Source organism: Genypterus blacodes, unplaced genomic scaffold (genome assembly GCF_046128005.1).
Source record: "Genypterus blacodes isolate CSIRO-AG114 ecotype Tasmania unplaced genomic scaffold, CSIRO-AGI_Gbla_v1 ptg000048l_1, whole genome shotgun sequence".
NCBI lineage: Eukaryota > Metazoa > Chordata > Actinopteri > Ophidiiformes > Ophidiidae > Genypterus > Genypterus blacodes.
Genome location: NW_027466861.1, coordinates 3,161,003 through 3,185,120, shown reverse-complemented (window position 1 = coordinate 3,185,120; position 24,118 = coordinate 3,161,003). Strand labels below are relative to the sequence as shown.

Here is a 24,118-nt window from a genome sequence, read left to right as displayed (position 1 = left end):
GTATCCTGAGAGTAACGCCTAAATCACCCACAAGACTTCTCCAGTGCTCCTGCATGCTTTACTGAGTTTAGCCCAGAATCCAAAATCCACAGGGCTCAAAATTCTTATTTACTTACTTCCTTGCATTTGATTTAAGCTATTATTGGCTAGCCCCCACTCTTACTGTATTTTGATAAGAGTTATTTTTAGATAAAGTCATGTATCCTGTCTAATGGATCAATTAAATGATGAACGGATCTTGGCCAATAATGTGTGTTGATGATTTAAAAATGGAGGACATTGGCTCTCATGTACCAATTACTTTAATTTTAAATACTCCAAAGGTGGGAATTTCCATCTGGATTTTAAAAGAAGAAGAAAAACCTCCATCATGCATCTGTCTCTGGTTTTGCCTTCCAAAGTAAACTCCAAAATGATAGCTGATATTTATTCTGATGACATCCAGCCTTGACTCTAGTGATTCTGGTGAACTGTGTTGACACAGCCCAGTAGCTGAACATCCCCGCACAGCTTCCAGTTAGTCACCAAGGATACCTGCTGATGGTGTACAGCGCCCCCTGGGGTCCAATGTGTCAATTCATCAGAGAAATGGCAGAACGTGAGGGTCCTGTCTTCATCAGAACATACATGTGAAAGGGACCAATGGCCTGTTTGGACTGCACAATAATGTCTAGAACCTTGTTGAGATTAGAATAGAACAGAACTGTGCTATAAGGTATTCATTCCAATAATGTATTTAGGAAGTTGCATATTGTTTCTGTTTATGTTGACATTTTCAATAATGCAGAACTCTGCACTTGAGAGTAAAAGATGTTAACTGCTTAAAGCTGCAATGCTAGTTATCTGCCACTTGATGACACTTAAATCTGGTATCAATGTGATGATGTCCCTAATGGAGAGGAGACAAACATGTGGGAGGATTGAGATAACATTTCCAAAATCAATCAATTTTAGGCTTTATGTGAAATCTCCATGTGGACTTTGCTTTTTTCCAGTCATGAACTCATTCTTTCCACATGTTTCTGACCAATTGCATCACACAAACGATGCAAACGCCCTCTTCAAAGCAGATATAAACAACCCCAACCTGTTGTCCGTCGTTAGAAAGCTCTCGCTCCTACTCAAAGGTGCAGATCAGCTCCATCTAACACATCATCACCTCGTCCTGCTCCACTCAGTCCAAGATGCTCTGGTTCCTCTGCCTGATAGCTTTGGCCCTGGGTGATGTGCCTCCAACTGAACTTAACCTTGAAGATGATTCGTTACCTGTAGCTGCAGCATACATGCCCTGTCCCCCGTTCTGGAACAGCTTTGGCGGCCGCTGCTACAAGTTCATCGCCACAAAGAAGAACTGGGCTGATGCAGAGCTCTTCTGTGTCTCTGAGAAGGCCAACCTGGTGTCTGTCCACAGTCCAGAGGAGTTCGCCTTCGTCCAGCGCCTGATCGCGAACACTGACCCCGGTCAAGACCCGAGCTGGATTGGACTCACCGACATCTACAAGCAAGGAGCATGGATGTGGTCTGATGGGTCTTCAGTCGACTATACCGATTGGAACACTGGAGAGCCAAACCATCAGGGTGATGAACGTTGTACGCACACAATGTGGGGGGCAGAAAAGAAATGGAATGACAAACTGTGCTCAGAGACATATTCTTTTGTCTGCAAAAATCGCATGTTGACTGGACTTTTTCCCTGTCAGTGAGTCAGGACTCTGACATTCTGTTTGTCAAAATAAAATTGATTAAACCTCAGCTGTGTGAGTTTCCATGTGTACATGATGATAAACAAAATTCTCTCAGCACAAAATATCAATCATTTACTTCACAAATACAAGAATTTACTAGAATCAACAACAATACAAATGTATTATAAATCCCAACATGATTCCACCTTTATGGAATTAAATGAGAGAGGATACATACATCAATGACAGACATAGATCCACTGGATACATTTAAAAAAAATGTTGCTGGAAAGAATATTATATAAATTACTGTCTAACAGTAGTATTGCAAAGAACATAATCCCAGATAATCATCATTTGAAACGATATCCGTTGTATCTTCAAAATGTTTATTTTATGTATAAAGTTTAATGCCGTTTTTTTTACAGGGAGGAACAGCTCTGTGATAATGTTCACGCCCACTATGTTTTCGCGCGCAACGTTGGACGGTTCCATTGCTCATATGGGGGAAGCAGAAACGAGTGTTGCACACGGAAGCTTCTTCTTTACAAAAAACACCAAGAATATAGGTGAAATAATTTTATGGTAGTACTTAGTTGATAACCATCGATTGAAAATATACATTTTTGTAACTTAATGAATGACACACATAGAAGCTTGTAAAAAACAAAACCCTCGCTGCTGTAAAGAGTGGCTCTGTGCAGCGGTTCTCTTTGAAATCTACCACAAGTTATCGGGTTTCGTCTTTCAAGACAAAAGTTTCTCCAGGTCGAAAATTAATGAGACAAAAGTGAGGAAATGGCACCCAGAAGAAAGGTAATTGTGTTGATAATGCGTTTACGTGTTTTTCCTCAGTCTGCTTTTGCCGTTCGTTTGAAAACAAAGACCACAATTCCTAGTCACGACGTGGTATTGTTAGCTTGGCCGAGCTCAAGCTGCTCCATTCATGTGAACGTAGATCTTTCATTACATTACATTACATTACGATCATTTGGCAGACGCTTTTATCCAAAGCGACTTACATTACATTACCACCCTTCGCAGAGGGGGGAGCAATTGAGGGTTCGGTGCCTTGCTCAGGGGCACCTCGGCAGGGGCTCGAACCGGCAACCCTCCGGTTCTCCTTCTCTCTCTCCGTTTCTCTCTATTTATTTCGCCCTCTCTCTGTCTTTATGAAAAATAACTACACTACCAAAAAGTAGGTCGAAGGTCAATATTTCAAAATGAATGCCCGTAGTTTTGTATTTACATATTTAACACTGACGTATGGGTATAATGGATACGCTTCCAACCCGACAGATGAAGAGGCAACATGAATCTGTGAGTCTATTTTCATCATCGTGCATCAAATCCTGTACTAATGTCGTTACAGAAGATCACCTTTGTATCTGATTCAGCAGATACACTTGCATCCTACGAGTAATGCCTAAACCAAACCAATTGATGAATGGATCTTGTCTAAAAGTCTTTATTGATGATTTAAAAAGGGATGATGTTGGTTGCCATGTGACTATTGCATTTATTTTAAACTCTGCAAAGGTGGAAAATTCCGTCTGGATTGAAAAAGAAGAAAAAACATCCATCATGCATCTGTCTCTGGTTTTGCCTTTCAAAGTAAACTCCAAACTGATAAGCTGATATTTATTCTGATGACATCTGGCCCTGACTCTGGTGACTCAGGTAAACTGTGTGGACATGGCTGAGTAGCTGAACTCAGGGGCACCCACACAGCTTCCAGTCAGGGGCCAAGGGTACCTTCTGATGGTGTACAGCTCCCCCTAGTGTCCAATAGGGAGACTTCAACGGCATTTGTTTTGTGGAACCTTGTTAAATATGTTGTCCGTCTGTCTGTCTGCTTACAGGCTTTGTGTTTCAAGTCCAAGTTCATAACTGCTGAGCTGACTCGTCTGTTCAGCCACTCAGACAATGAGGATGAGGAGTTTGAGGGCTTCAGCGACGAGGAGGAAGACGAGAGAGGAGTGTCTTGTGCACAACTGAAGACCAAAGTAGGGAGATGTTAAAATGAAACCATGTTGCTTGATGTAAAGAGTGAAGCTGTAGAAACAACCTGCCTGTGTTTTGTTCCTGCAGGCGATGGAGTCGGAGGAGGACAGCGACGTCGACACGGGTTTCTATTCTGATGGCGAGGGCGCTCCCCCACCAAAGAAGAGGAGTCTTTGTGTAGCCCTGAGGTGTGTGTGTGTGTGTGTGTATATACTGTTTACAGTGTGCACTGTTGATTGAGCAAGCCAGCAGTAACCCCATGTTTGTATCCCAAGATGATCATCTTGAGTGTGTTTACATGCAATTCTGTGACATACAGCAGTAGAACCATATGGAAACGTTGCAAACGCTCAGACGATCACTTTGTTCCATCTCTTGTCACCGAGGATCATTCTCAATCTAGCGGTGGTTCTTGCAGGATCCATCCTAACCTGTAACTTCCTGTGCGTACACAGCACCCAAAGAAACACCTGCCTGTTTCCTTTCATTGTGCCCCTCAGGTTTCCCGTCAAAAGGCTCTCGGCCCCCAAACCAGAGGAGACAGAAGTCAAAACAGCTGCTGCCTCAGGGAGACCCAGGAGGAGGGTACAGAAAGAGGAGGACGAGGAAGGAGGCAAAGAGGTCCTGACACTTAAGAAGCGAGACAAGAACATCCAGGAGAACAAAGCCATGGTGAGGAACGCCGTCTGCCTGCTGTGGTGTCGTACTTCCCACATCACCTGTCTGTCCACTCTGTTGTTGCAGCGTTCTCGCTGAATCCCAGTCATTGTCTTTCAGCTGGCCAAGTTGTTTGCCGACCTGAAGAACATAGTGGAGCTGACTCCACCCAGCACCCCTCACGTGAGTACGCACACAGGAAGCTGCAATTTACAGGCCAAAATGAAGGCCACAACAGCCTCAGACTGAATATACAAATATGCACTCACAAACGCAGCCTCCTTCTCCTCTTCAGAAGAAGAAGAAGCAGCAACGCAGGTCGGAGAAGGCCGTGTCGGAGAGGAGGAACCCATCACGTAAGGCCCGACCCCGTGAGAACTTTGCGGTTGAGGAGAAGAGTGAAGATCCCGTCAGGAGGAGAGGCCCCAAGACTGTAGACATTAGGAGGCTGGTGGAGGTCAGCTAACAAACTGCTTTAAACGCTGTCACAAATGCATCCATGGCCGCCTCTGTAGCACCCTCTTCTGTCTGGCACCGCCTATGATCAACCACAGGTGGACGGAGAACATGTGGGTCAGGGCCGAGAGAAGAAGAGGAAGAGCCCCTCGAGGAGGAGCCAGTATGTGGTGAGGTCGGTGGACGAAATCACCAAAGAAGACCTGGACAACATAGCGGACCGCAGCAAAGACAAGATCTGGGACAAAGAGAACGTGAGTCACATCGGGCCTCCGCGCTGTCCGCCATGTTCACGTGCGTGTGTGTCCAGCTTGCTCACTGTGTCTTCGTGTGTGTGATCCTTCCAGGGCAGCTCGTGCCACCAGTGCCGACAGAAAACTCTGGACACCAAGACGGTGTGTCGCAGTGGTTTCTGTGGGGGGGGCAAAGGTCAGTTCTGCGGGCCGTGCCTGAAGAACCGCTACGGAGAGGAGGTCCGCGATGTCCTGCTCGACCCGGTCAGTAGCAACACATACGTTTACTGTCTGGTTGGTTCGTTGTGGGTTTGGTTTAATTCACGCAACCTCCATAACACTGAAGGTCTCTGTTACTGTGTTACACACACACACAGATGTCGGTGGCTCACATTAAAGTTGTTTTTCTGTCGCAGACGTGGTCGTGTCCCATCTGCAGAGGGATGTGTAACTGCAGCCTGTGTCGGAAGAAGGAGGGCCGCTGTGCCACCGGGATCCTGGTGGGCCTGGCTCGCTACAACGGCCACGATAACGTCCACAAATATCTGGAGAGGTAAGCCAGCTACAGGAGGAGGAGGAGGAGGAGCCAAAAGCCTCATGTGGCTGTGTAATACTTTGGGTTTGAGGTTGTGGATTTAAAGCTCTGTTGTTCTGTTCTCTCCCTCACAGCATCCAGAAGGAGCTGCTGTAGAGTCCAGGTGGAAGCCCAGAGGTACCTGGTGAAGGTACCCACGCTATACAATAGTGCAGTACTCAGTTTAATGTACACGTTTAGGTTTAGACCAGCCTTTACCTTTTTAATCAGAGAAACAAAAGTGAGTGCATAACTGTTTGTTCCTGTATGTTTTTCACTCTGTAGTAAGCCAATGTGATTGGCTGCAGATTACAGGCCCCTACACTGTTAAATGTGTTTTATATCCAGAGTCTATATAAGATGCAGAGATGTTTGTTTTTAAGCTAAAATCAATACTTGATTTTAAGTTGTTTTTTGTTTTACTGCATACGTTCATTTGAGTGTTTGTACTCTTCATCTGCTGTCTGTTTTTATCCCTGCTGGTTTTCTACAACTGAAAGATATCGTTGCATTCTAGTCCAATGTTAAGATGAATAAAGTGTGCGTTACCATGACAATGTGCACAGGTTCTGTGTGTTTTTGTCAGGGTATTTCATGTGTTGTTGCACTGTGGACGCTCGTCTCAGCTTCCACAGACGTCAGCAAAGCCACAAAGGGAACAGGAGGAAAATGCAGCCTGACATGAGTTCAAAACGGCCACGCATTTGTACTGCAGTAATGCCTGCTGAAGAGTGCAGGCAAGTGTGTGCGTGTGTTTGTGTGTGTCTGTGTGTGTCTGTCTATGTGTGGTTCTGGTGTTGTTTCCCCAGGTGAGTGGGGTTCACGTCCAGGTCAGCTGTTGTCTCCCCGAGGTGACGATGACTCGGCTGATCCCGCATAATGACCAGGTACGTGGGCTGTAAAGGGTCACAGCAAGGTCAGAGGTCACTGGAGCTTTGATGAGGTTTCATTATAATGGAATGTGTGTGAGCAAGAGTGAGGCTGCATATCAGGTGTGTGTGTGTGTGTGTGTGTGTGTGTGTGTGTGTGTGTGTGTGTGTGTGTGTGTGTGTGTGTGTGTGTGTGTGTGTGTGTGTGTGTGTGTGTGTGTGTGTGTGTGTGTGTGTGTGTGTGTGTGTGTGTGTGTGTGTGTGTGTGTGTGTGTGTGTGTGTGTGTGTGTGTGTGTGTGTGTGTGTGTGTGTGTGTGTGTGTGTGTGTCTCTCTCGTTACACCAGCAGATGGAGCTTCAGAATAAAAGGCAGCACAGGGATTAAGAGACGGTTTTAATCACTTTATTGTGAAGTGTTATGCAGGCAAAGCATCGTTTCCGTTTGAAGTTTTTTTTTTTCTTTTCATTGACATAACACATTTGTACAAAGCTGTTTTTAAAAATATCAATAAAGTGAAGCCTTTGAGGCTAACCTGGCAAAAACCCATTATCAAATGTCATGGAGACGAACAAACATCTTTAGAAAAAGATTTACAAATGAGATGTCACTAGAAAATATCAAAGAAAAAAAGTCGGTTTGTCACACAAAATATTACCGAAAACATCTAAATTTGTTTGGTATCAACCTTTTTCAACTTTTTGAAACGATCATAAATTTTTTGCTTTCTTCTTTTTTGTTATTTTCTCAAAAACACGTTATGGCGCAGAGAGGAAGAAGAAACAAACAGCAATGGTCAGACTTAGAATTCAAAACAAAACAAAAACAAAACAGAAGCACGAAGAGTAAAGAAGAGAGAAAGCAGCACGACTGCAAAGAACTGAAACATGCTGTACACAACCTCGCAATCAACGCGCACAAATACAAGTCCAGCAAAAGGCAAATAGTACAAATTAAGGATAAATAATAAATTAGCCGTACACAGCGGGGGGCCCTGTGTGTATGTTACGTGTGTGTGTGTGTGTGGAAACTGAGTGGGGCGGGGGGCTGATTTAAAAAATAAATAAAATAAAAATCTAAAATAAGAATCTTTTAATTTGAAAAAGAACGTATCCACCAAACTAACACAGAGCAACAACCACCAGAAAACATCTCAGAACATCCACGGAACTAAACCACCCACAGCCCGCCATCCCTCTTGTCGATGTGTTTGGCCCCTCGTGACACAGCAGAGTTGGGGCCCAGGGGTGTGTGTGTGACAGTGTCTGACACACACACTTCTTGTTTCCGTCCACCACCCTCTGGCGTTCCCTCTGTCCGATGGAGCCCTGGGGCCACTGCTGAGAAAACGCTTCCAAGCTTAATTTCGAGATATGTTAACTTTTTTCCTCCCCTCTCGTGAAATATTTAACTTGTAACTTTTCCAGCCCTTATTTCTCGCAACTTTTATTCTCCTGTCTTTTCTCCAACAGTGGTCCTCACTCTCTGTACGACAGCTCGTGTGTTAAGGCAAATGGCGGTACGTTGGTCACGTGACAAAGCTGGAGGTGGGTCAGACAAGGGCGCCCTCCCCCCTCACACCCACCCCCCCATCACTGCGGCAGTGCTGCTGTCCAAACCGAACCACCAGTTTCCTTTAACTGACCGGTACTCGCTCCTTGGCCTTTCAGATCCACGAGCGACACACACACACACGCACGCACGCACGCACGCACGCACGCACGCACGCACGCACGCACGCACGCACGCACGCACGCACATTCAAACTCGTGGCCGTGATGCCGTGGCGGGGACGTCAGCGCCGCCCTCTGAGTGACTGGCTTTTGCTTTAGGAACAGAGAAAACCTCCCCTTACAATGTAAACATGGTTCCACTAAGATTGTCGTTATAGTATTGCTTTCACTACACAAACAAAGTTGTAGAAAGCTAGATTGTTTTTCCTCTATAGAAACCCTTTTTTTTCTAATGGCCACTGCGCCTCGATAGGAATGCATCATTTATAAATCTTTTTTTTTTTTTATATGTGCTTTTCTTCTACGTATTATTTCAGAATCCCTCCTCCCTCCCCCCCCCCCCTCCCCCCTCCTCTTTCTGCTTTAGTAACAGTTTATCTGTTGACTGGTCACAAAGGAAACAACACCTGAATCTGATCTGAGGACTGAAACCTGAACCACCGACCACTCTCTAAAGTTCTGCAAGTCGTCTGGGTGACAGCATGGGAATACAAACGCATGCTCACACACACACACACACACACACACACACACACACACACACACACACACACACACACACACACACACACACACACACACACACACACACACACACACACACACATAATCCCAACGCTGCCCCTGCTCTATCGCTTGTCCTGTATAATGATTGACCTCGGCACTGTCCCCACTGTACAACACAGGAACACCACATTGTGCATAGAGATAGATTCTGTTACAAACGTCTCTGAACGTCGGATGGTTTCAGATCCAGCAGGTCCCTCTGTTTTGTGCTAATCTAAACACTTAGATTTCTTCCCTCACCACACGTGGAATTATTATAGAATTAGTTTCATTTCACAAATGCCAAACTACTCTCTCATACTTTTAGGCTAGATTTTCATTATTATATATGTTAGTTTTTGTTTTTTTTTAGATTGCAACATTTATATTTTTGTTTTCTGGTCATCAAATAATAATTTGTCTCTTTTGAGTCCAACAAATAAACTGATAAGTCAAACAAAACGTCCACCTTCAGTCACTGCAGAGACCTCCAAAAACAGGAAGTCCCCCGTCCCGTCCCCCACTGCTCCCCGCTGAACACAGGCCTCTGTCGCACTATTCAAACTCCTCCTCTTCCTCCTCCTCTTCCTCAAGGTGATTGGAGGTGGTAGGTGTCGCGGGGTCAGAGTCACGGGAGAGGGTCGCCACGGTGACAATCTGAGGGGATCCGCCCAGGTCTTCGGGCGCATCCTCCTCCATGTCGTCGGTGGTGATGATCGCCACGGCGGCGCCGCCCTTCTTGTTCTGGTGGGTCTTGATGTGTTTGGAGAGATGGTCGCTGCGCATGAAGCGCTTGGAGCACTCGGGACACTCGAAACGCTTCTCTCCTGAGGGGGGGCAGGAAGAGAGAGATGGAAGGGTTAAAGACAGAGAGAGAGAGAAGTAGATGTGATGACCTAAACAAGAAAGAAAACGCCATCTACACCATCTGCTCTGGCCTGTGAGATCCATGGAGTGGCCATGATGGTACCGCTACAAAACACAGGTGTGAACTGATTTTGACGTCCACTAAGTTAGTCGCATATCATTCTAGAAACCAATGACTGTGAGTCCTTACCCGTGTGTGTTCTCCGGTGTCTCTGCAGCTCGTCGCTCCTGGTGAACCTCTTGCCGCAGAAAATCCAGTTGCAGACGAAGGGCCGCTCGCCGGTGTGCCAGCGCAGGTGGGCTCTCAGGTGGGACGTCTTGCCGTACACCTTCCCACAGCCCTCCATGTGGCAGATGTGCTGCTTCTTCTTCGAGGGGTCGCCGCTGTTCCTGAAACGCAAAACTCAACTCAGGTGTGTGCCGAGGTAAACACAGGACTCTACACGGTGTATGAATGCTTATGTACCTGTAATCCTTAGATCAGAGACTATTCATCACTTACACACTAGAATTACACTAAAGGAAAACTTCTTTAAGTTAGTAGTTTCCATTCCAGTTTTGCACAAAATATAACCAAAATAGCAAAGTTGAGCTTTCAAAAACTCAAGTGAGTTTGAAGTGTTTCCATCATATCACTTTTCACTGTGTGGACGCTTGAACATGAGCCTGATCGTGGTCTTGATGGTCGCTTGCTTTCCGTCTGCTACACCTGTCACGTACTCTCAGTATCGGTTTCCTCTTCTTTTGCGCTGCGCTTCTCTGAACATCCGTTACACCAAAACCCGGATGTGAAGAGAGACGAGACGTCGTGTCTGGCGCCGTTTGCTTTCAAGTTCCTGTGCAGATTACTCCTTCATCAACTCGCCACCACATCCACCTCAAGCATGTCAGCATGAATTTTTTTTTACAATACTAAACCAAGTGGGTCATTCTGAAAGGTCAGGGGTCAGATCTCTTGCATTGCACTGCTCTAATGTCAAATGGCAAACGGAATGAAACCCCAAAGGCCCGTGACCTTTGACCCCGTACCTTCCCTCTCCATCTCGGCAGTTAGGACACGAACAAGCGACTCGCCGAAGCCTCTTGCTGGGCGGTCCCTCCTGGTCTGAAGAGCTCTGAACGGAGCCCAGCTGGTCCGGGCTCATCGATGAACCTGACGCCACAGTGACGGTCACGGGAGACGATTGAACTTTGACCCCATCCTGACCCTGTGGTTGACCTGAGGGGTGATGACAGAGAAGATGAGACGGGAAGGAAAGAAATTCCAAAACTGTGTGTGTGTGTGTTTGTTGAATACACAGAGAGCGGATCATATTTTCAGGAAAACCACAAATCAATACTTCTTAATTCACTCAGTGCTCAACCAAACTGCTGTGGCCACATTCTCCCAGGCCGATCCTCAACACTCCACATTATTCTCCCTCAGTGTGTCCTTACCCTGTAGACCAGTGATGGTGAGGGGCACACCCTGCATCTGAACCCCTGTGGCCCCCAACCCTGCGATGCTGACCGTCTGTACCCCAGATCCCGGGTTGATCTGGGCCGCGCTCAGCGTCAGCGGAGCCCCGCCGAGGGAGACCAGGCCTCCGCCCCCCCCGCCGGCCACCTGGGCCAGAGTTAGCTGCTGTGGCACCGCCGTCCCTAAGCCGCCCTGCAGCGACACTCCTCCGGGCAGCTGCAGCGTCTGCCAGGTGATCTGCCCAGAGGGCGACAGAGTGGGAGTGCGAATAAGGACCTGGGCTGGATTCTGGAAGGCCTGGATGGGCTGCAGGGTTTGTCCCGGGGCCAGCTGGAGGGTCTGAATGTGCTGAGGTTGCTGGCCTTGACTCTGAGCTTGAGGCTGCAGCTGGATCTGCTGTACTAACTGGTGTCCCACCTGGCCCACGATGACCTGCTGAATGGTTCCTGCTGCCTCTGACTGATTCTGCAGCCCGTTGGCCTGATTCAGGTTCTGAGAGTCCACCTCACTGCTCTGTGCGTCAGCGCCCCCACCCTCAGATCCCGCAGAAACCAGCTGTGTCCCATCAGACATGCCGTCACTGTCGGCTATGGTCGTTATCGTGCCACTTGATGTCGCGACGGACGATGCTGTTGTCATGAGCTGGTTGCCATTGGCAACAGAAAATGTGCCATCGGCTGATTGGATAAGCTGCACAGCCCCGCCCCCTCCAATATTATTGATCACAGGCAGAGCCAAGGTCATGCCACCGAGGTTTATGGGTACAGTGGTCATAACAGGAGCCTGGGAGCCCTGCAGAGTCTGCAGCTGCAGCGGGATGGACTGAGCGGGTCGGATCTGCAGCGGGACGGTCTGATTGCCTGAGCTCGTCAGGATGGTCTGCTGGTTGGCTGGCTGAAGAATGGCCTGGGTCTGGCCCGGTGTCTGAGTCTGGATAAACTGGACCTGCTCTGACAGAGTCCCGATGGAGGCCGTGGGGGCGGAGCTGATGTGGATCTGCTGTCCGTCTGCAGTTTGCAAGTGTGGGATGACCTGGTATTGGACTCCGCCCCCAGCACTGGGCAGGTTCTGGACCTGGATGATCTGAAACTGCTGCTGCTGCTGCTGCTGCTGCTGCTGATTGGCTAGAGCCCCGCCTACTGCCTTCACCTACCCGATAAACAAGAGGAGAGACAGTGACAGAGTTAGAGGACACACAGACGTGTGATACATAAATACAACATGGTGCTGCGTACCACTTCTTGGCCCACCGTCTTCACTTTGCGTCCACCAGGTGAGCTGTCATTGGCCATAGTGGTGGCCACAGTCACGGCGACGGGCTGGTTGGTGTTCTCCTTGGCCATAGTTGGTGCTGCTGTTATGATCTGCCAGCCGTTCCCTGTGAACTGAGCCGGGACCAGCTCCAGCTGCTGAGGCACCAGGGTCTGACCCCCGGCCGTGTCCACCACGATCTGACCCTGGAGCTGACCCGTCTGCAGCTGGATCTGACCGCCCTGGAATTGGATCTGCTGGACCCCCGTCTGAGCCTGGAGCCCCTCTGTTCCCCCCTGCCCCCCGATCTTACTGCAGGTGGCTGCCAGGAGAGCCAGTGGAGAGGGCTGAGAGGAATCCTGGAGGAGACGAGGTCAGAGAGGGGGCGGAGGAAGAATGGAGAGGGGGGGGGCGGAGACAGGGAGAGAAAAGGTTAAACAAGAAGCGACGAGGGGAGGGAGAGAGGGAGAGGGAGGGGTGGAGACAGATGGAAATGCACATGGAGATCACATACACAAACAAGAGAGTAAGGAGAGTGGAAAAACCCAACGGGCAGGGACGGGCAGCGACAGGTCACATTATGCATACACACATACAAACACACACGGACACAAGGAACATTTGTTCGAGGACAAGAGTAAAAAAATAGGCGGGCAGAGATGAAAAGAGTAAGAAGGGAAAGCAGAGAGAGCGAGAGAGAGAGAGCGAGAAAGAGAGAGCTGTCAGTGGAAGTGGGCGGTATTACAGGAAGCGAGTGGGTGGGCGTGTGAGAACCACATTTCTCTTTTCTCAGAACACTGGAAGAAAATGCCTCTCTCTCTCTCTCTCTCATTCTTTCTCTCTCTCTCTCACACTCTCTCTCTCTCTCACTCAAAGGAACTAGGTCGCAAGCAAATATTTAATGTTATACGTCTTTCACCACTGCATAGAAACAGCCTGGACTTGGTAACAAACACAACAGCATGAGAGATAACACAGCAACAATGCACTTAGACAAAACAGCCTGGCTAAAAGCAATCTTTAAGATATATGCACCCTTTCAAAAAAAAAAGGAAAAAAAAGCCAAATCAGCTGCAAACATCATCTCCACCCCTGTGTTCCCACGTACCAAAGCTGCAGGCCGTTAGAATAAATCCATAGGAGGAATCAAATCATTGCTGAGGCTAATTCAAAGTACAGTGCTTTGGTAGTGTGACAGCCGTGTAAGATCTATTCATGAGGCTCTGGGCTGGATCTCAGCGGGGCTGCACAGAAGCAGGAAGTGTAATTCGCCAGAGCAACGCCCCCAGAGCAGCCAGCCTGAGAGGGGAGGGAGGACCGCTCACTCAGGCCTGCAGGCAGGAACAAGAACTACTCGACTAGAGCACAAACTCTTCTTATTTCCCTCTCATACCTGTGATCCAGAACTTTTCCCCTTTTTAGACGCTTTCCCTCCTTCACTTCCCAAAGTTTCCTTCTTGGAGTCTGCAAAAAGAACAAGGGAGTAAAATCTAATGTTACAGCCGGAATAGCCCCACATTCTACCATTATTATCATCATCATCATCATCATCACCATAGATACTGTTCCGAATAACAACATGTCCCTGGACACAGTGAGATTATGTAGGTAGTTACGTAAGTGTCCTGATAAAGCACAAACAAAGCTGATCAATAATGGCAGAGGAGTAACCAGTAACCTCATCATCAATATCACAGGGGCTCAGAGCCTCTTATCTGTCAGGGGGGAGAGAGAGAGGGGTGGAGACGGAGAGGGGGGGGAGGGTACCTACCGCTCATAACGCATTAATATACCGGGAGGGAGAGGGTGTAGTTCACGGTAGAAGGCCGGCCGGGCACAGAGGCGGAGGACGGCCTAAATGTTCAACGCTGGGCCGTGGCGGATCTGCCCGTTCGACGAAACCTCCCACCGGCCAGGAAGGGCGGTGCCAAAAGCGCAAGCCACAATCAAGCAAGCGCCCCCCGAATAACGGAAATAACAGCGGGGACACCGAGTCCGTCCCCCGGCACTTCTTCCTCCTCGCAGCGACCGCCGTATATGCCTCCTTTTCACCGGGCAGAGAGTCCATGAACGGGCAAATTAACGTTTGTCAGGCCGATATCCACAGCGGAGTTGACGGTGTGTGACCGCGGAGGCCCACCCACTTCCATTTAAGCATCAGGACAACACCCTCTCTCTCTCCGCCGCTCTGCCCCGCCGCCGCCGTTCCTCTTGCCGCACGACGCGCCGCCGTCCGTCCGCGCACCGAAAACAAACCGTAGCCGGTGCCGCTATTTTACGCGTATTTCCCTTTTTTTTCGTGCACAATTGATATTTAGTTTAAGGGGGAGACACGGGGAGAGAGCTGTGGCTTTTGTGGGCGGACGCGCTCCTCCCACTTATTCAGATTGGATGACAGCGCGCGGCGTGCGAAGGTCCAGATGGGAGTTGTATTTTGGTGAAGCCTCGCCTTCTCCATCCGGATTGGGCGGCGGAGACTACAGCCCCCATGATGCCCCGCGCGTCCTCGGTGGTCATGTTGGTGTGAGAGCGAGGAGGGAAGAAGGGCGGCGACTTGTGCGCTTGTGGGGGGTTGGGCGAGCGGGAGGCGTGTGTGTCACAAGTTAACGACATGAAATACTGTACAATATGAACAATAATTAATAATAATATAAATATGCAAAGAAGAGTCGAGAAGACAAAGGGATGCATTGACCTACATCTACTAAATCCACTAAATCTTAAGGAATGTTTAAAACTATTTAACTGTTTTATTGTGATAAGATTTTATGAATAGGGTTGAGTTAGAAGATTATCAGACAGATAGGAGGCCCTGAATGTGTCAGAAAAAGTTTTTTTGGGGAAACGGTTAACAATTAGAGAAGTAGAAGAAAGAGAGGAAGTCCATTTGTGGCACCAGAATGATTCCATTTCCTCGTCAGTACTTCACCACGTCTACTTACTACACTGAGGTTAGGTTACGGCCCTTTTGTTTGTTTGCTCTCAAGATTCCCTCAAACATAAACATTTTTTCGTGGAGCTCTGCGATCTAATGAGCTCCACACAGAAAGGCCACAGGCGGGTCTGAACCAGGACTGTGTTGACTGTGTCGAGCTGAGGTAACACACATCTGCCGTCCCACTTTCTATCAAACCGCAAGGGAGATTTGTTGGGTAGTTTCCAGCAAACGTAGCTCTGTGTGTCCTAAGCAGGGGGTTCCTCCTCCTCGTCCTGCATGTGCAGAGAAACCTGTGCTGAGTCAGGAGTGACCTCAGCCAAGCAGAAAACCTCATTAGCCACCAGGCATCTGAGAATGCCACCGGCACACAAGGGACGTATTTAGGCTTCTAGGACGGCAGCCAGGGCCACCAACACCAACACAGTAACATTAACCTACATCAGGGGCATGAACACGGCGACACACACACAGACATTAATGTATAATACAGCCAAATACTGCCTGTGTGTGTATATGATAGAGAAGTAAACTTAATCACTAAGAACAAGCCTCATCGATTATTATAGAAAATGTAACCATGTACAAGTACAAGTGGAAGAATATGTGAAGTGCAGTAATGTATTTAATACATTTATCCTCATATACTTTGTATTTATATTTAATATGCTGGTAAAAAACCCACCGTACACTTAACCTTCCTATATTTTTCAAAGTTCTCTTTGTTCATATTCAAAGTAGCATTAACATGTTTTCTCAACTGACCCCCACACACACATGCGCGCACGCAAACACGCGCACACACCTGGCATGGCCCAGAAAACACACACAGACGCACACGCTCTGTAATTACTGCGGAAGCCAAACGCCTTGTTCCCGCCCCCCCTGGGCCACTCGGCAGGGTGTTGCTAGGCAACAATGGTCTTGTCTGATGAAGGGGTGTTGCCTGTGTGTGAGCGTGTATGGTAGTGGTGATGGAAGGGGGTGTGGTAGAGAGAATACACAGTGCGTTATGAGGAACCGTGATTGTACTGCAGTGCAGGAAGCTCAACGTCTTTATCCAGTGTTATTATAGGGACAATTACACACACACACACACACACACATTGACACTCGCCACTGTTCAACATCAATCCTACGTGTTCACATTGATAAGAAAAGATCAATAAATTTAAGATCAATTTGGATTTCACAACAGATCAAACACCATAACAGTTAATATTGTCAAATTCTCACTTTGGAAGAAAAAGTGTAAATACTAGACTTGCCTGTGTTTCAGCCGTGGCCACTAGATGGCGCCACAGACCAGCCTGAGACACATTCACCTTGAGTGCACCTTTTAACCTTTTAAAGTGTTGATTCTGTCGATTTCTCAATTAAATAACTGCAAAATTAGAAAAATATCTTAACTTCTATCTGAATTACATTTACTGTATATATATTACATATTCTCTTGTGTGCTGGCTTAGACATAATGTATCATTACATTACATTACATTACGATCATTTAGCAGACGCTTTTATCCAAAGTGACTTACAATAAGTGTGTTCAACAAAGGTAGATAAAAGTATCACACTAAAATATTCAATCTCCTCCCCCCCCCCCCCCCCACACACACACACACAAGTGTTCTTGCTTATTGCACCTAATGGAAATATTATTTTTATCAGAATAGAATTTACAATAGTTATCTGGGTAAGAACATAGTTTGGATGCATGAGAAGAAGTTTGAAGCTTCAAAGTTTCCCAGGTTTTTAAAGGACTCGTGCATTGCTGTGGTGATATTTTTATTAGATTTAGACAGATTATATATATTAATTAGATTGACAGTTCATAGTACCAACTATGTAAATGCAATATAGTTTAAATGAAGCCAGAACAGAAAGCAGACATGTTCCTCATCAAAGCATGATTAACGCTAACAACACGATGCCACACCTAAATGGAATGCAGCCATTATGATTGTTGTCAATTATAAAACATCTGCTCTCCGTGCGATAGGTCGATGTTTGCAGCTCAGAGAGCTGTGTTGCTTTCTGCAGGTTAGCACGCTCTCACTACGTGTGTGTGTGTGTGTGTGTGTGTGTGTGTGTGTGTGTGTGTGTGTGTGTGTGTGTGTGTGTGTGCGTCCTTTTTCAACCCGTTGGCCAGTATTTTACGTCCTTGAATGCTTTGATATTTTTTTTTGCCCCCATTACAGCTCAAGAAAATTGGCACTTGTGTTAGAAATGCTTGCTGCTTATTGATTCCGATCAATAGTCTGGTTGCCTGCAGAAGTTTTCAGATTTACTGCGTTCAGCCTTCAGAGCAGCACGCCGTCGCTTCAGGTGCGTTTGCGTTGTCCACCACGCCTCCAGACGTCTTAAAAACCAAGCACCTGTGTATATATATATATGTGTCTGTATGTGTGTGTGTAGGAATGCATGGCTGAAATAGGTGCCTCATGTTTGTGTGTGTGTGAGTCAGTGCGTGCTTGCGTGCGGCTGCGTTTCGTGTGTGTTATATCCGCGAGTCTTTTGCACACATGCATGCGTAGGTGTGTATTTGTCACACGCGGCCTTGGCGTCAGGATGTCTCCTTCGCTTAAAGGTTAGGGTGTAAAGACGGAGAGATTTATGACCTCTAGCATGAGTTAATGTTTTGGCAGACGTCCCCGTTGTTTCATTCCGTCCTGTGTGTGTGTGTGTGTGTGTGAGTACAGACCTGGAGAACTCGTTGATGGGTGTTAACAGACATGTTCCACATTACCTACTGACATATTTGTGTGTGTGTGTGAGAATTAAGTCGCACAAGTGTTACTGTAATGTATACCACTGATCTCATAGATAGCAAGGGATGTATAGATATGTAGATGATAGAAGGGATAGAGAGATGGATGGATAGATATGCAGACAGAGGGGCAGAGAGTCATTCATCACTCATCCTGTGGTGCCTTGAAATGTGATTGAAAACAGGTTATGTCACAACTCTGCCTCATGATAACTTCCTATGCTGTCATTACACAAAAACAAACTCTCACACACACACACACACACACACACACACACACACACACACACACGATTTCCCCGTATAAGTGACGCACAGCATTGGGCTGAATCAGACCGCACGACACGCCGCGGCCGTTGGCAGCGTCTCGCGTTAATGATAGGCGAGTGATTGATGCCTCATTGTCTCAAAACCAACCCTGTCTCCCTGCTGGCCCCGTGCCAGCTCAGGGCGTGGGCACCGCCGTCTGAGATTTCTTCCCCGTGGTGGAAGTACGCAGCCAATGTGTGGTTTTCGCCGATTTTGGCCCCTTTTGCTGTAGAGTAGCGAGAAGAAGCACCTGGTGTGGTGAGGATGTGGGGAAAGCATCAATCAGTTGAAGTGGAAAGCGAACATTAGAACGTGAATCAAACCCGCCTCTGCGTTTCAAGATCACCGTGGCGATTGTGAGATGTTGGAGAGGGGTTTTTTTGTTCGGCTCGCCATTTTGTTTTATCGCTTAAACACAGTCTGTCATTACCTCTGCTGCAGGAGAACACAGGAAACACTTCTTCTTCCTCTTCTGCTCCCTGTACGTCCACACAGCCCAGTCCCCTAACAGACGGGCGGCGTCACACCTGTCGCACCTTTTATGTCAATGTTATCCTGATAAAGGATCTCACAACAGGTATGTGTGTGTGTGTGTGTGTGCGTGTGCGTGCGCGTGCGCGGGCGTGTGTGTGACAGGAAACAAATCTGACAGATTCTGACCTTGTTGATGCCTCAAAAACAGTTTAATTGTCTGGAATAATAATCCCTTAATGCTTCAAAGCAAATGTTGGTTGTCCTGCGTGTGTGTGTGTGTGTCTGTTTGTGTGAGCGTGCGTGAGCTGTTACGAGGGGCGTGCTAGACAAAATTGAAATCAGAAATGGAGTGTTTCTGAGGAATTCTTTTTGCAATTACCTATAACACCCGAGTGCCAAGTGGAATGTTAACCACGGTTGCCATGGCAGCGGGGAGAAAAACATCCAATCAGCGGCAGGAACGGAGGCCGAGCGTCGACTTTGACTTACAGGTCGAAGCTGCCGAAGACGCCCACAAAATCAGCGGCGGAGTTGAAGTTTTCGTCCGTAAAACGCTCGAGGGCCAGCAGAGAAGTTCACAGGGATGAAGGACGCAGACCAGATGTTCCTCTTCTTCTCTTCACTTTAGCTGGTATGGATCGTTACGACTCGACCCCACGAACGGAAGATTCCACAGAAAACGGCTCAGTTCAGAGTAAACTGCTCAGACGGAGAACACAAAGCATCTACAAGTCCTGAGACTACTTCAAAGACCGTCTCAATGACCAGAATGTGCAGAATGTGGACGAGGGAAACAACTGTAGGAATGCACACACACGTAAACACACACTAATGTTTCTGTGGGTCGAAGTAGCACCCCAGCACACACACACACACACACACATAGACACGACACCACAAATCGTACAGACAAGGGGGAGTTAAAGTCAAAAACTGGTCAATCTCCTCTGCTGCCTGACTGCAGGGGGTTCAAAGGTCATGGAGGAAGAGCTCCTGGGGCAGGAGAGGAGATGTTCTTAGATGGTCATCATCATTGTAGGACAGAGAGAGAGAGAGAGGGGGAAACCTTGAACTGGGAGTGAACTCCGAGCCGTGACCCCATAAATCAGCTGTTGACCTCAAAGTTTTAAAGGTAATTCAGAGGTATGAATGGATTGGTTCTGCCGCGCATTCACGCTGCGTTCAAGGACAACAACGTTATTCAGGTTTATTCAGCCGTTTAGGGGACGCACAAACTTCCCCTTTAACACTGGAGTCGCACAACCGCTGGGTTTGACGAGAACCTCTTGGTTGAAAAACTGGTGAGGAGCGTGATGGAGCGCTCCCGTTCCCTCGCCCGTTCCGCCTCGGTGACTTCCTCCAAGCCAAGCAGAAACTCAAAAGACCGAAGATTGAGACGAAATGAGAGATTATGAAAGAGACTGGAACCCATGCTGAGCTCTCAGACAGCGAGCAAGCGTGTGTTTAAACAGTCTCTTTGAAGCTAAATGTGAAATGATTAAGTCCTCTTAGATGTCTGTGTGTGTGTGTGCGCGTGTACATGCGTGTGTGTGTGTGTGTGTGTGTGTGTGTGTGTGTGCGCGCGCGCGCAAGCCTCTTTGAAGATGGCTCTCTTGTATGGGTTCAGGAAGACCTTTACAGCAGCACTAAGTGAAGGGTGCAGCACGCCATAAAGATCCAAGATAAGTGTGTAAAAGTGTGTGTGTGTGTGTGTGTGTGTGTGTGTGTGTGTGTGTGTGTGTGTGTGTGTGTGTGTGTGTGTGTGTGTGTGTGTGTGTGTGTGTGTGTGTGTGTGGTGCAGGACCGGACTTGCGCGGCCTGGTGGAGCTGACGCCAGCACCTTGTTTCAGGCTGTCTGTGTATGAAGTGAATGACAGCCCAGAGGCAGAGTGTGTGTGTATATGTGTGTGTGTGTGTGTGTGTGTGTGTGGTTACGTGGAGGAAGAGAAACGTTTCATGTTTGACGGGAACCATCAATAAAACGGCACCCATTAAATCACCTCCGAAACCACCTGAACCTGGTGCGAGAAAGACTGCAGTGGAATGTGTGTGTGTGTGTGGGGAGAGAGAGTGAGTGAAGTCGAGGATGTGTATTGACCTGCATTCATTTCCCTCATCAGTTTCTCGCCTCTGTCCACCCAATTGTTATTGATGACCACAAAAGAGGGGTGTGTGTGTGTGTGTGTGTGTTCACATTTTGGCCTGTAACTTTGAACCCGGTCCATCTGTCCATTTAGGCCACGCCCCCTTGTGCCTTATGATGAGGATGGCGTTGAATTCTTGCGTTTTCACTTACTCCCCGGCTGTTTTTCGTGTTTCTGTCTGGAATAAATTAACAATTTGTCGCGCGGTAATTAGCATGTAAAAGCGAGCGGTGTGTTTCCGCCCAATTTAACGTCTCTGCGTCGCTCTGTGTCGCTCTGCGTGCTTTACTGCTCCTCCTCCCCGCCTCTGCTGGAGTTTAGGCTCTGTATTGTGGGGAGGTGAAGCGCAATGAGTGGGAGTGGCCACTAGTTAACCAGGGCCACAGTGTGAATAATGTGTGTGTGTGTGTGTGTGCATGCATATGTATGTTCACGGCTGAGTGTGTTATGGCATGGGGTTAAACTGGGGAGTGCTTGAGCCCACTGAAGACAAGTCATGGTAACCCTACACACACACACACACACACACACACACACACACACACACACACACACACACACACACACACACACACACACACACACACACACACACACACACACACACACACACACACACACAGTTGAGCCACAGAGAGGCAGAGTTAGTTTAGGGAGACCCAGGACACACACACATACACACACCTTCTGTTGGGGCTGTGGGGGTCTAATTAATCACCACTCACTTCAGACAGAGAGATGGACTGCTTGTCCCCACAAAACACACTGATACCGACACACACACACACACACACACACACACACACACACACACACACCTGGAAGATGACCTGGACCCCCCAAGCTGAGGTAGCAATGATCAGATGCATGAAGTCCATCCATCAAGACCAAAAGTGAAAAATGATGCCTGGAAGTGTATGATTATGCTGCTGGGCTTCTACACATCAATCAAGGGACACGGGAACACACACACACACACACACACACACACACAGACACATTCAAACACGCATTAAGCACAGACGGGACGGAGAGCTCACAGTAACTTGAAAAATGAACAAGTGGTAAATTAATCTCCGTGTGTGTGTGTGAGAGAGAGGGAGAGAGAGAGGGATGAACAGTGTTATTGGTGAAGAGAACCAGGATCATGGTCAGTGCAGTATTTAATCAAAGAGAGAGAGAGCATGTGTGTATGTGTGTCAGGGTGATGATGAAGAGGATGAAGATCATCTGAGCGCTCTTCAGCTGTGGAAAATCGCCGGCTTGAGTCAGAACCAGACGGGGAGCAGAGCCGGGTGTACGTGAGTGACACGTGTGGAATCACCACCGCCCTCCTCCTCTTCCTCCTCCTCCTCCTCCTCCTCTTCATCTGTCTCTCACTCTGTGCCTTCCTGTTTTTACGCCTTCATCCTCTGCTCTTTGTCTTCTTCTTCTCGCCACCGTTCCTCCCTGTCATGGGGAGACGCACGGTGCAATCAGAGAGTGTATAATTCAGAGACGTGTGTGTGTGTGTGTGTGTGTGTGTGTGTGTGTGTGTGTGTGTGTGTGTGTGTGTGTGTGTGTGTGTGTGTGTGTGTGTGTGTGTGTGTGTGTGTGTGTGTGTGTGTGTGTGTGTGTGTGTGTGTGTGTGTGTGTGTGTGTGTGTGTGTGTGTGTGTGTCAGAGCCAGCTGTGGGTAACGAGCCATAATAACAGACTGCGAGTGTCACAGCATCCACTGTTATTTCTCACGTTAAACTGCCTGCTGGATGAAAAACAACATGGCCACTTTGCTCTAAAGAGGAAGACAAGTGTTGTTTCCTTAACTTCATCAACATGGAGCTAAAGGGCTTAGAATAACAAATCTGTTTTTAATGTCAAATAACCATGTTCTACAAAAATCAATCAATCGTTGTCAATCAAACGTAAATAAATTAAATAAATGAGCTAAAATCACGATGCACAGTTTGAGTCATGTTGCCAGAAATTCACAATTAAAGCACATGAAATGAAATGAATACTAAAAATCAAAAGCATCAAAAAGTATTATTTTAATATTTATTTACTGAAATATGAATAATTAGATTTCAATAATATTTAAAAACATATAATACGTTTTATTATTTTCTATGTATTGTTTAAATTGTGTTTTGTTTTTATTTCAGGTGAAATTCCAGATGAGGGCAAAACAACTTTTTTTGGATTAAGAAAATAGATTAACAAGCGTATTTGATTTGATTGATAACAATAACTTAAAAATAAAAACATGAGTAAGAAATTACCACAAAAAGGTTTTCTACATTTTACTAACTAACTCTTCTTAAAGTCATTATGGCGACCTAAAATCAATTGTTTCCTTTTAAACATATATTTAAATGTGCTGTGGATGTACAGATCTATACAGCACGTCTTAGTTTTAGTGCAGAGAAAATATCAATTGTGTTAATAATGGCAAATATCTATTATTTAATTCATTAATTAATGATAAATATAGCATATTTAAATAGAACCTTCATCACTGTGGCTGTTTGGACTTACAGGTGTACCTAATAAATGGAATACGTGAAGTGTGACACCTGTGATGAAGGTGTGTGTTACGGTCACGTAACGTCGAGAAAGCAATCTAAGAGGAGGAGGAGAAGTTAGGATGTTCAGCAAAGCGACCTTAAATCAGAGCGGCTGACGGGACAGATTTAGGAATGCAGCCCAGACGAGTTCTTCTCCCCGACCGGCTCGAGTGTTTTTCACCTCCAAGTACAGAAACGCTCTGATGATGCTGCAACGCTGCTATTAAATGAGATAAATATGTCCGGCGTGCAAATAGTTCTCTGGTAAGACGTGATTTACCACAGGGGTCCCTGACATGAAGAGCAGAGACCCTCAGCAGGCTCCCCGGACCTCATTTTGGCCCCCACAGCTTTTATGAGGACACTGTGGCGATGTGAGGCCGCCTCCCAAACGCCACAACCAACCTCCTCCTCCTCCTTCTCCTCATCTCATTAATGCATGGGGCCCCCTGCTGAGAGGCTCCTCCAAGTGTCAATCAGCAACTTTTACTGTCAGTGTTCAACGGAGACGAGACGACAGAAAGTCATAACGCAGTGGCTCGGCCAAAGACTGGTGTTAAAACGGGAGATGCCACTTTACAGCTGTGTGTGTGTGTGTGTGTGTGTGTG

At 47.2% G+C, this 24,118-nt stretch overlaps 3 protein-coding genes across 5 annotated transcripts; 2 read left to right on the top strand and 1 right to left on the bottom strand.

Moving 5' to 3' along the window:
* The first annotated feature begins 1,091 nt into the window (after positions 1 to 1,091).
* Positions 1,092 to 1,752, top strand: LOC143000674 (ladderlectin-like). The gene has a single exon (XM_076150079.1). It carries the CDS (start codon positions 1,185 to 1,187, stop codon positions 1,701 to 1,703), a length of 519 nt encoding a protein of 172 aa, XP_076006194.1. The 5' UTR covers positions 1,092 to 1,184; the 3' UTR covers positions 1,704 to 1,752.
* Positions 1,753 to 2,198: 446 nt separating this feature from the next.
* Positions 2,199 to 6,183, top strand: cdca7b (cell division cycle associated 7b). Of its 2 annotated transcripts, none has more exons than XM_076149715.1 (10): positions 2,199 to 2,501; positions 3,548 to 3,691; positions 3,777 to 3,877; positions 4,190 to 4,361; positions 4,467 to 4,529; positions 4,645 to 4,803; positions 4,901 to 5,056; positions 5,150 to 5,299; positions 5,452 to 5,588; positions 5,705 to 6,183. In XM_076149715.1, the coding sequence occupies exons 1-10, from the start codon at positions 2,484 to 2,486 to the stop codon at positions 5,724 to 5,726; spliced, it is 1,122 nt and encodes a 373-aa protein (XP_076005830.1). In that variant the 5' UTR covers positions 2,199 to 2,483; the 3' UTR covers positions 5,727 to 6,183. The 2 variants fall into 2 exon arrangements, with proteins under 2 accessions (XP_076005830.1, XP_076005829.1); XM_076149714.1 differs by having other exon boundaries at positions 2,201 to 2,501; positions 4,642 to 4,803; positions 5,705 to 6,182.
* A 1,302-nt stretch (positions 6,184 to 7,485) lies between these two features.
* sp4 (sp4 transcription factor) lies at positions 7,486 to 14,680 on the bottom strand. 2 transcript variants are annotated; one of them, XM_076149871.1, is made up of 7 exons: positions 14,104 to 14,680; positions 13,726 to 13,796; positions 12,332 to 12,691; positions 11,060 to 12,230; positions 10,652 to 10,841; positions 9,813 to 10,012; positions 7,486 to 9,582 (listed from the first exon to the last, which is right to left on the bottom strand). In XM_076149871.1, the coding sequence occupies exons 1-7, from the start codon at positions 14,108 to 14,110 to the stop codon at positions 9,311 to 9,313; spliced, it is 2,271 nt and encodes a 756-aa protein (XP_076005986.1). In that variant the 5' UTR covers positions 14,111 to 14,680; the 3' UTR covers positions 7,486 to 9,310. The 2 variants fall into 2 exon arrangements, with proteins under 2 accessions (XP_076005986.1, XP_076005985.1); XM_076149870.1 differs by having other exon boundaries at positions 12,317 to 12,691; positions 14,104 to 14,679.
* Positions 14,681 to 24,118: the final 9,438 nt, after the last annotated feature.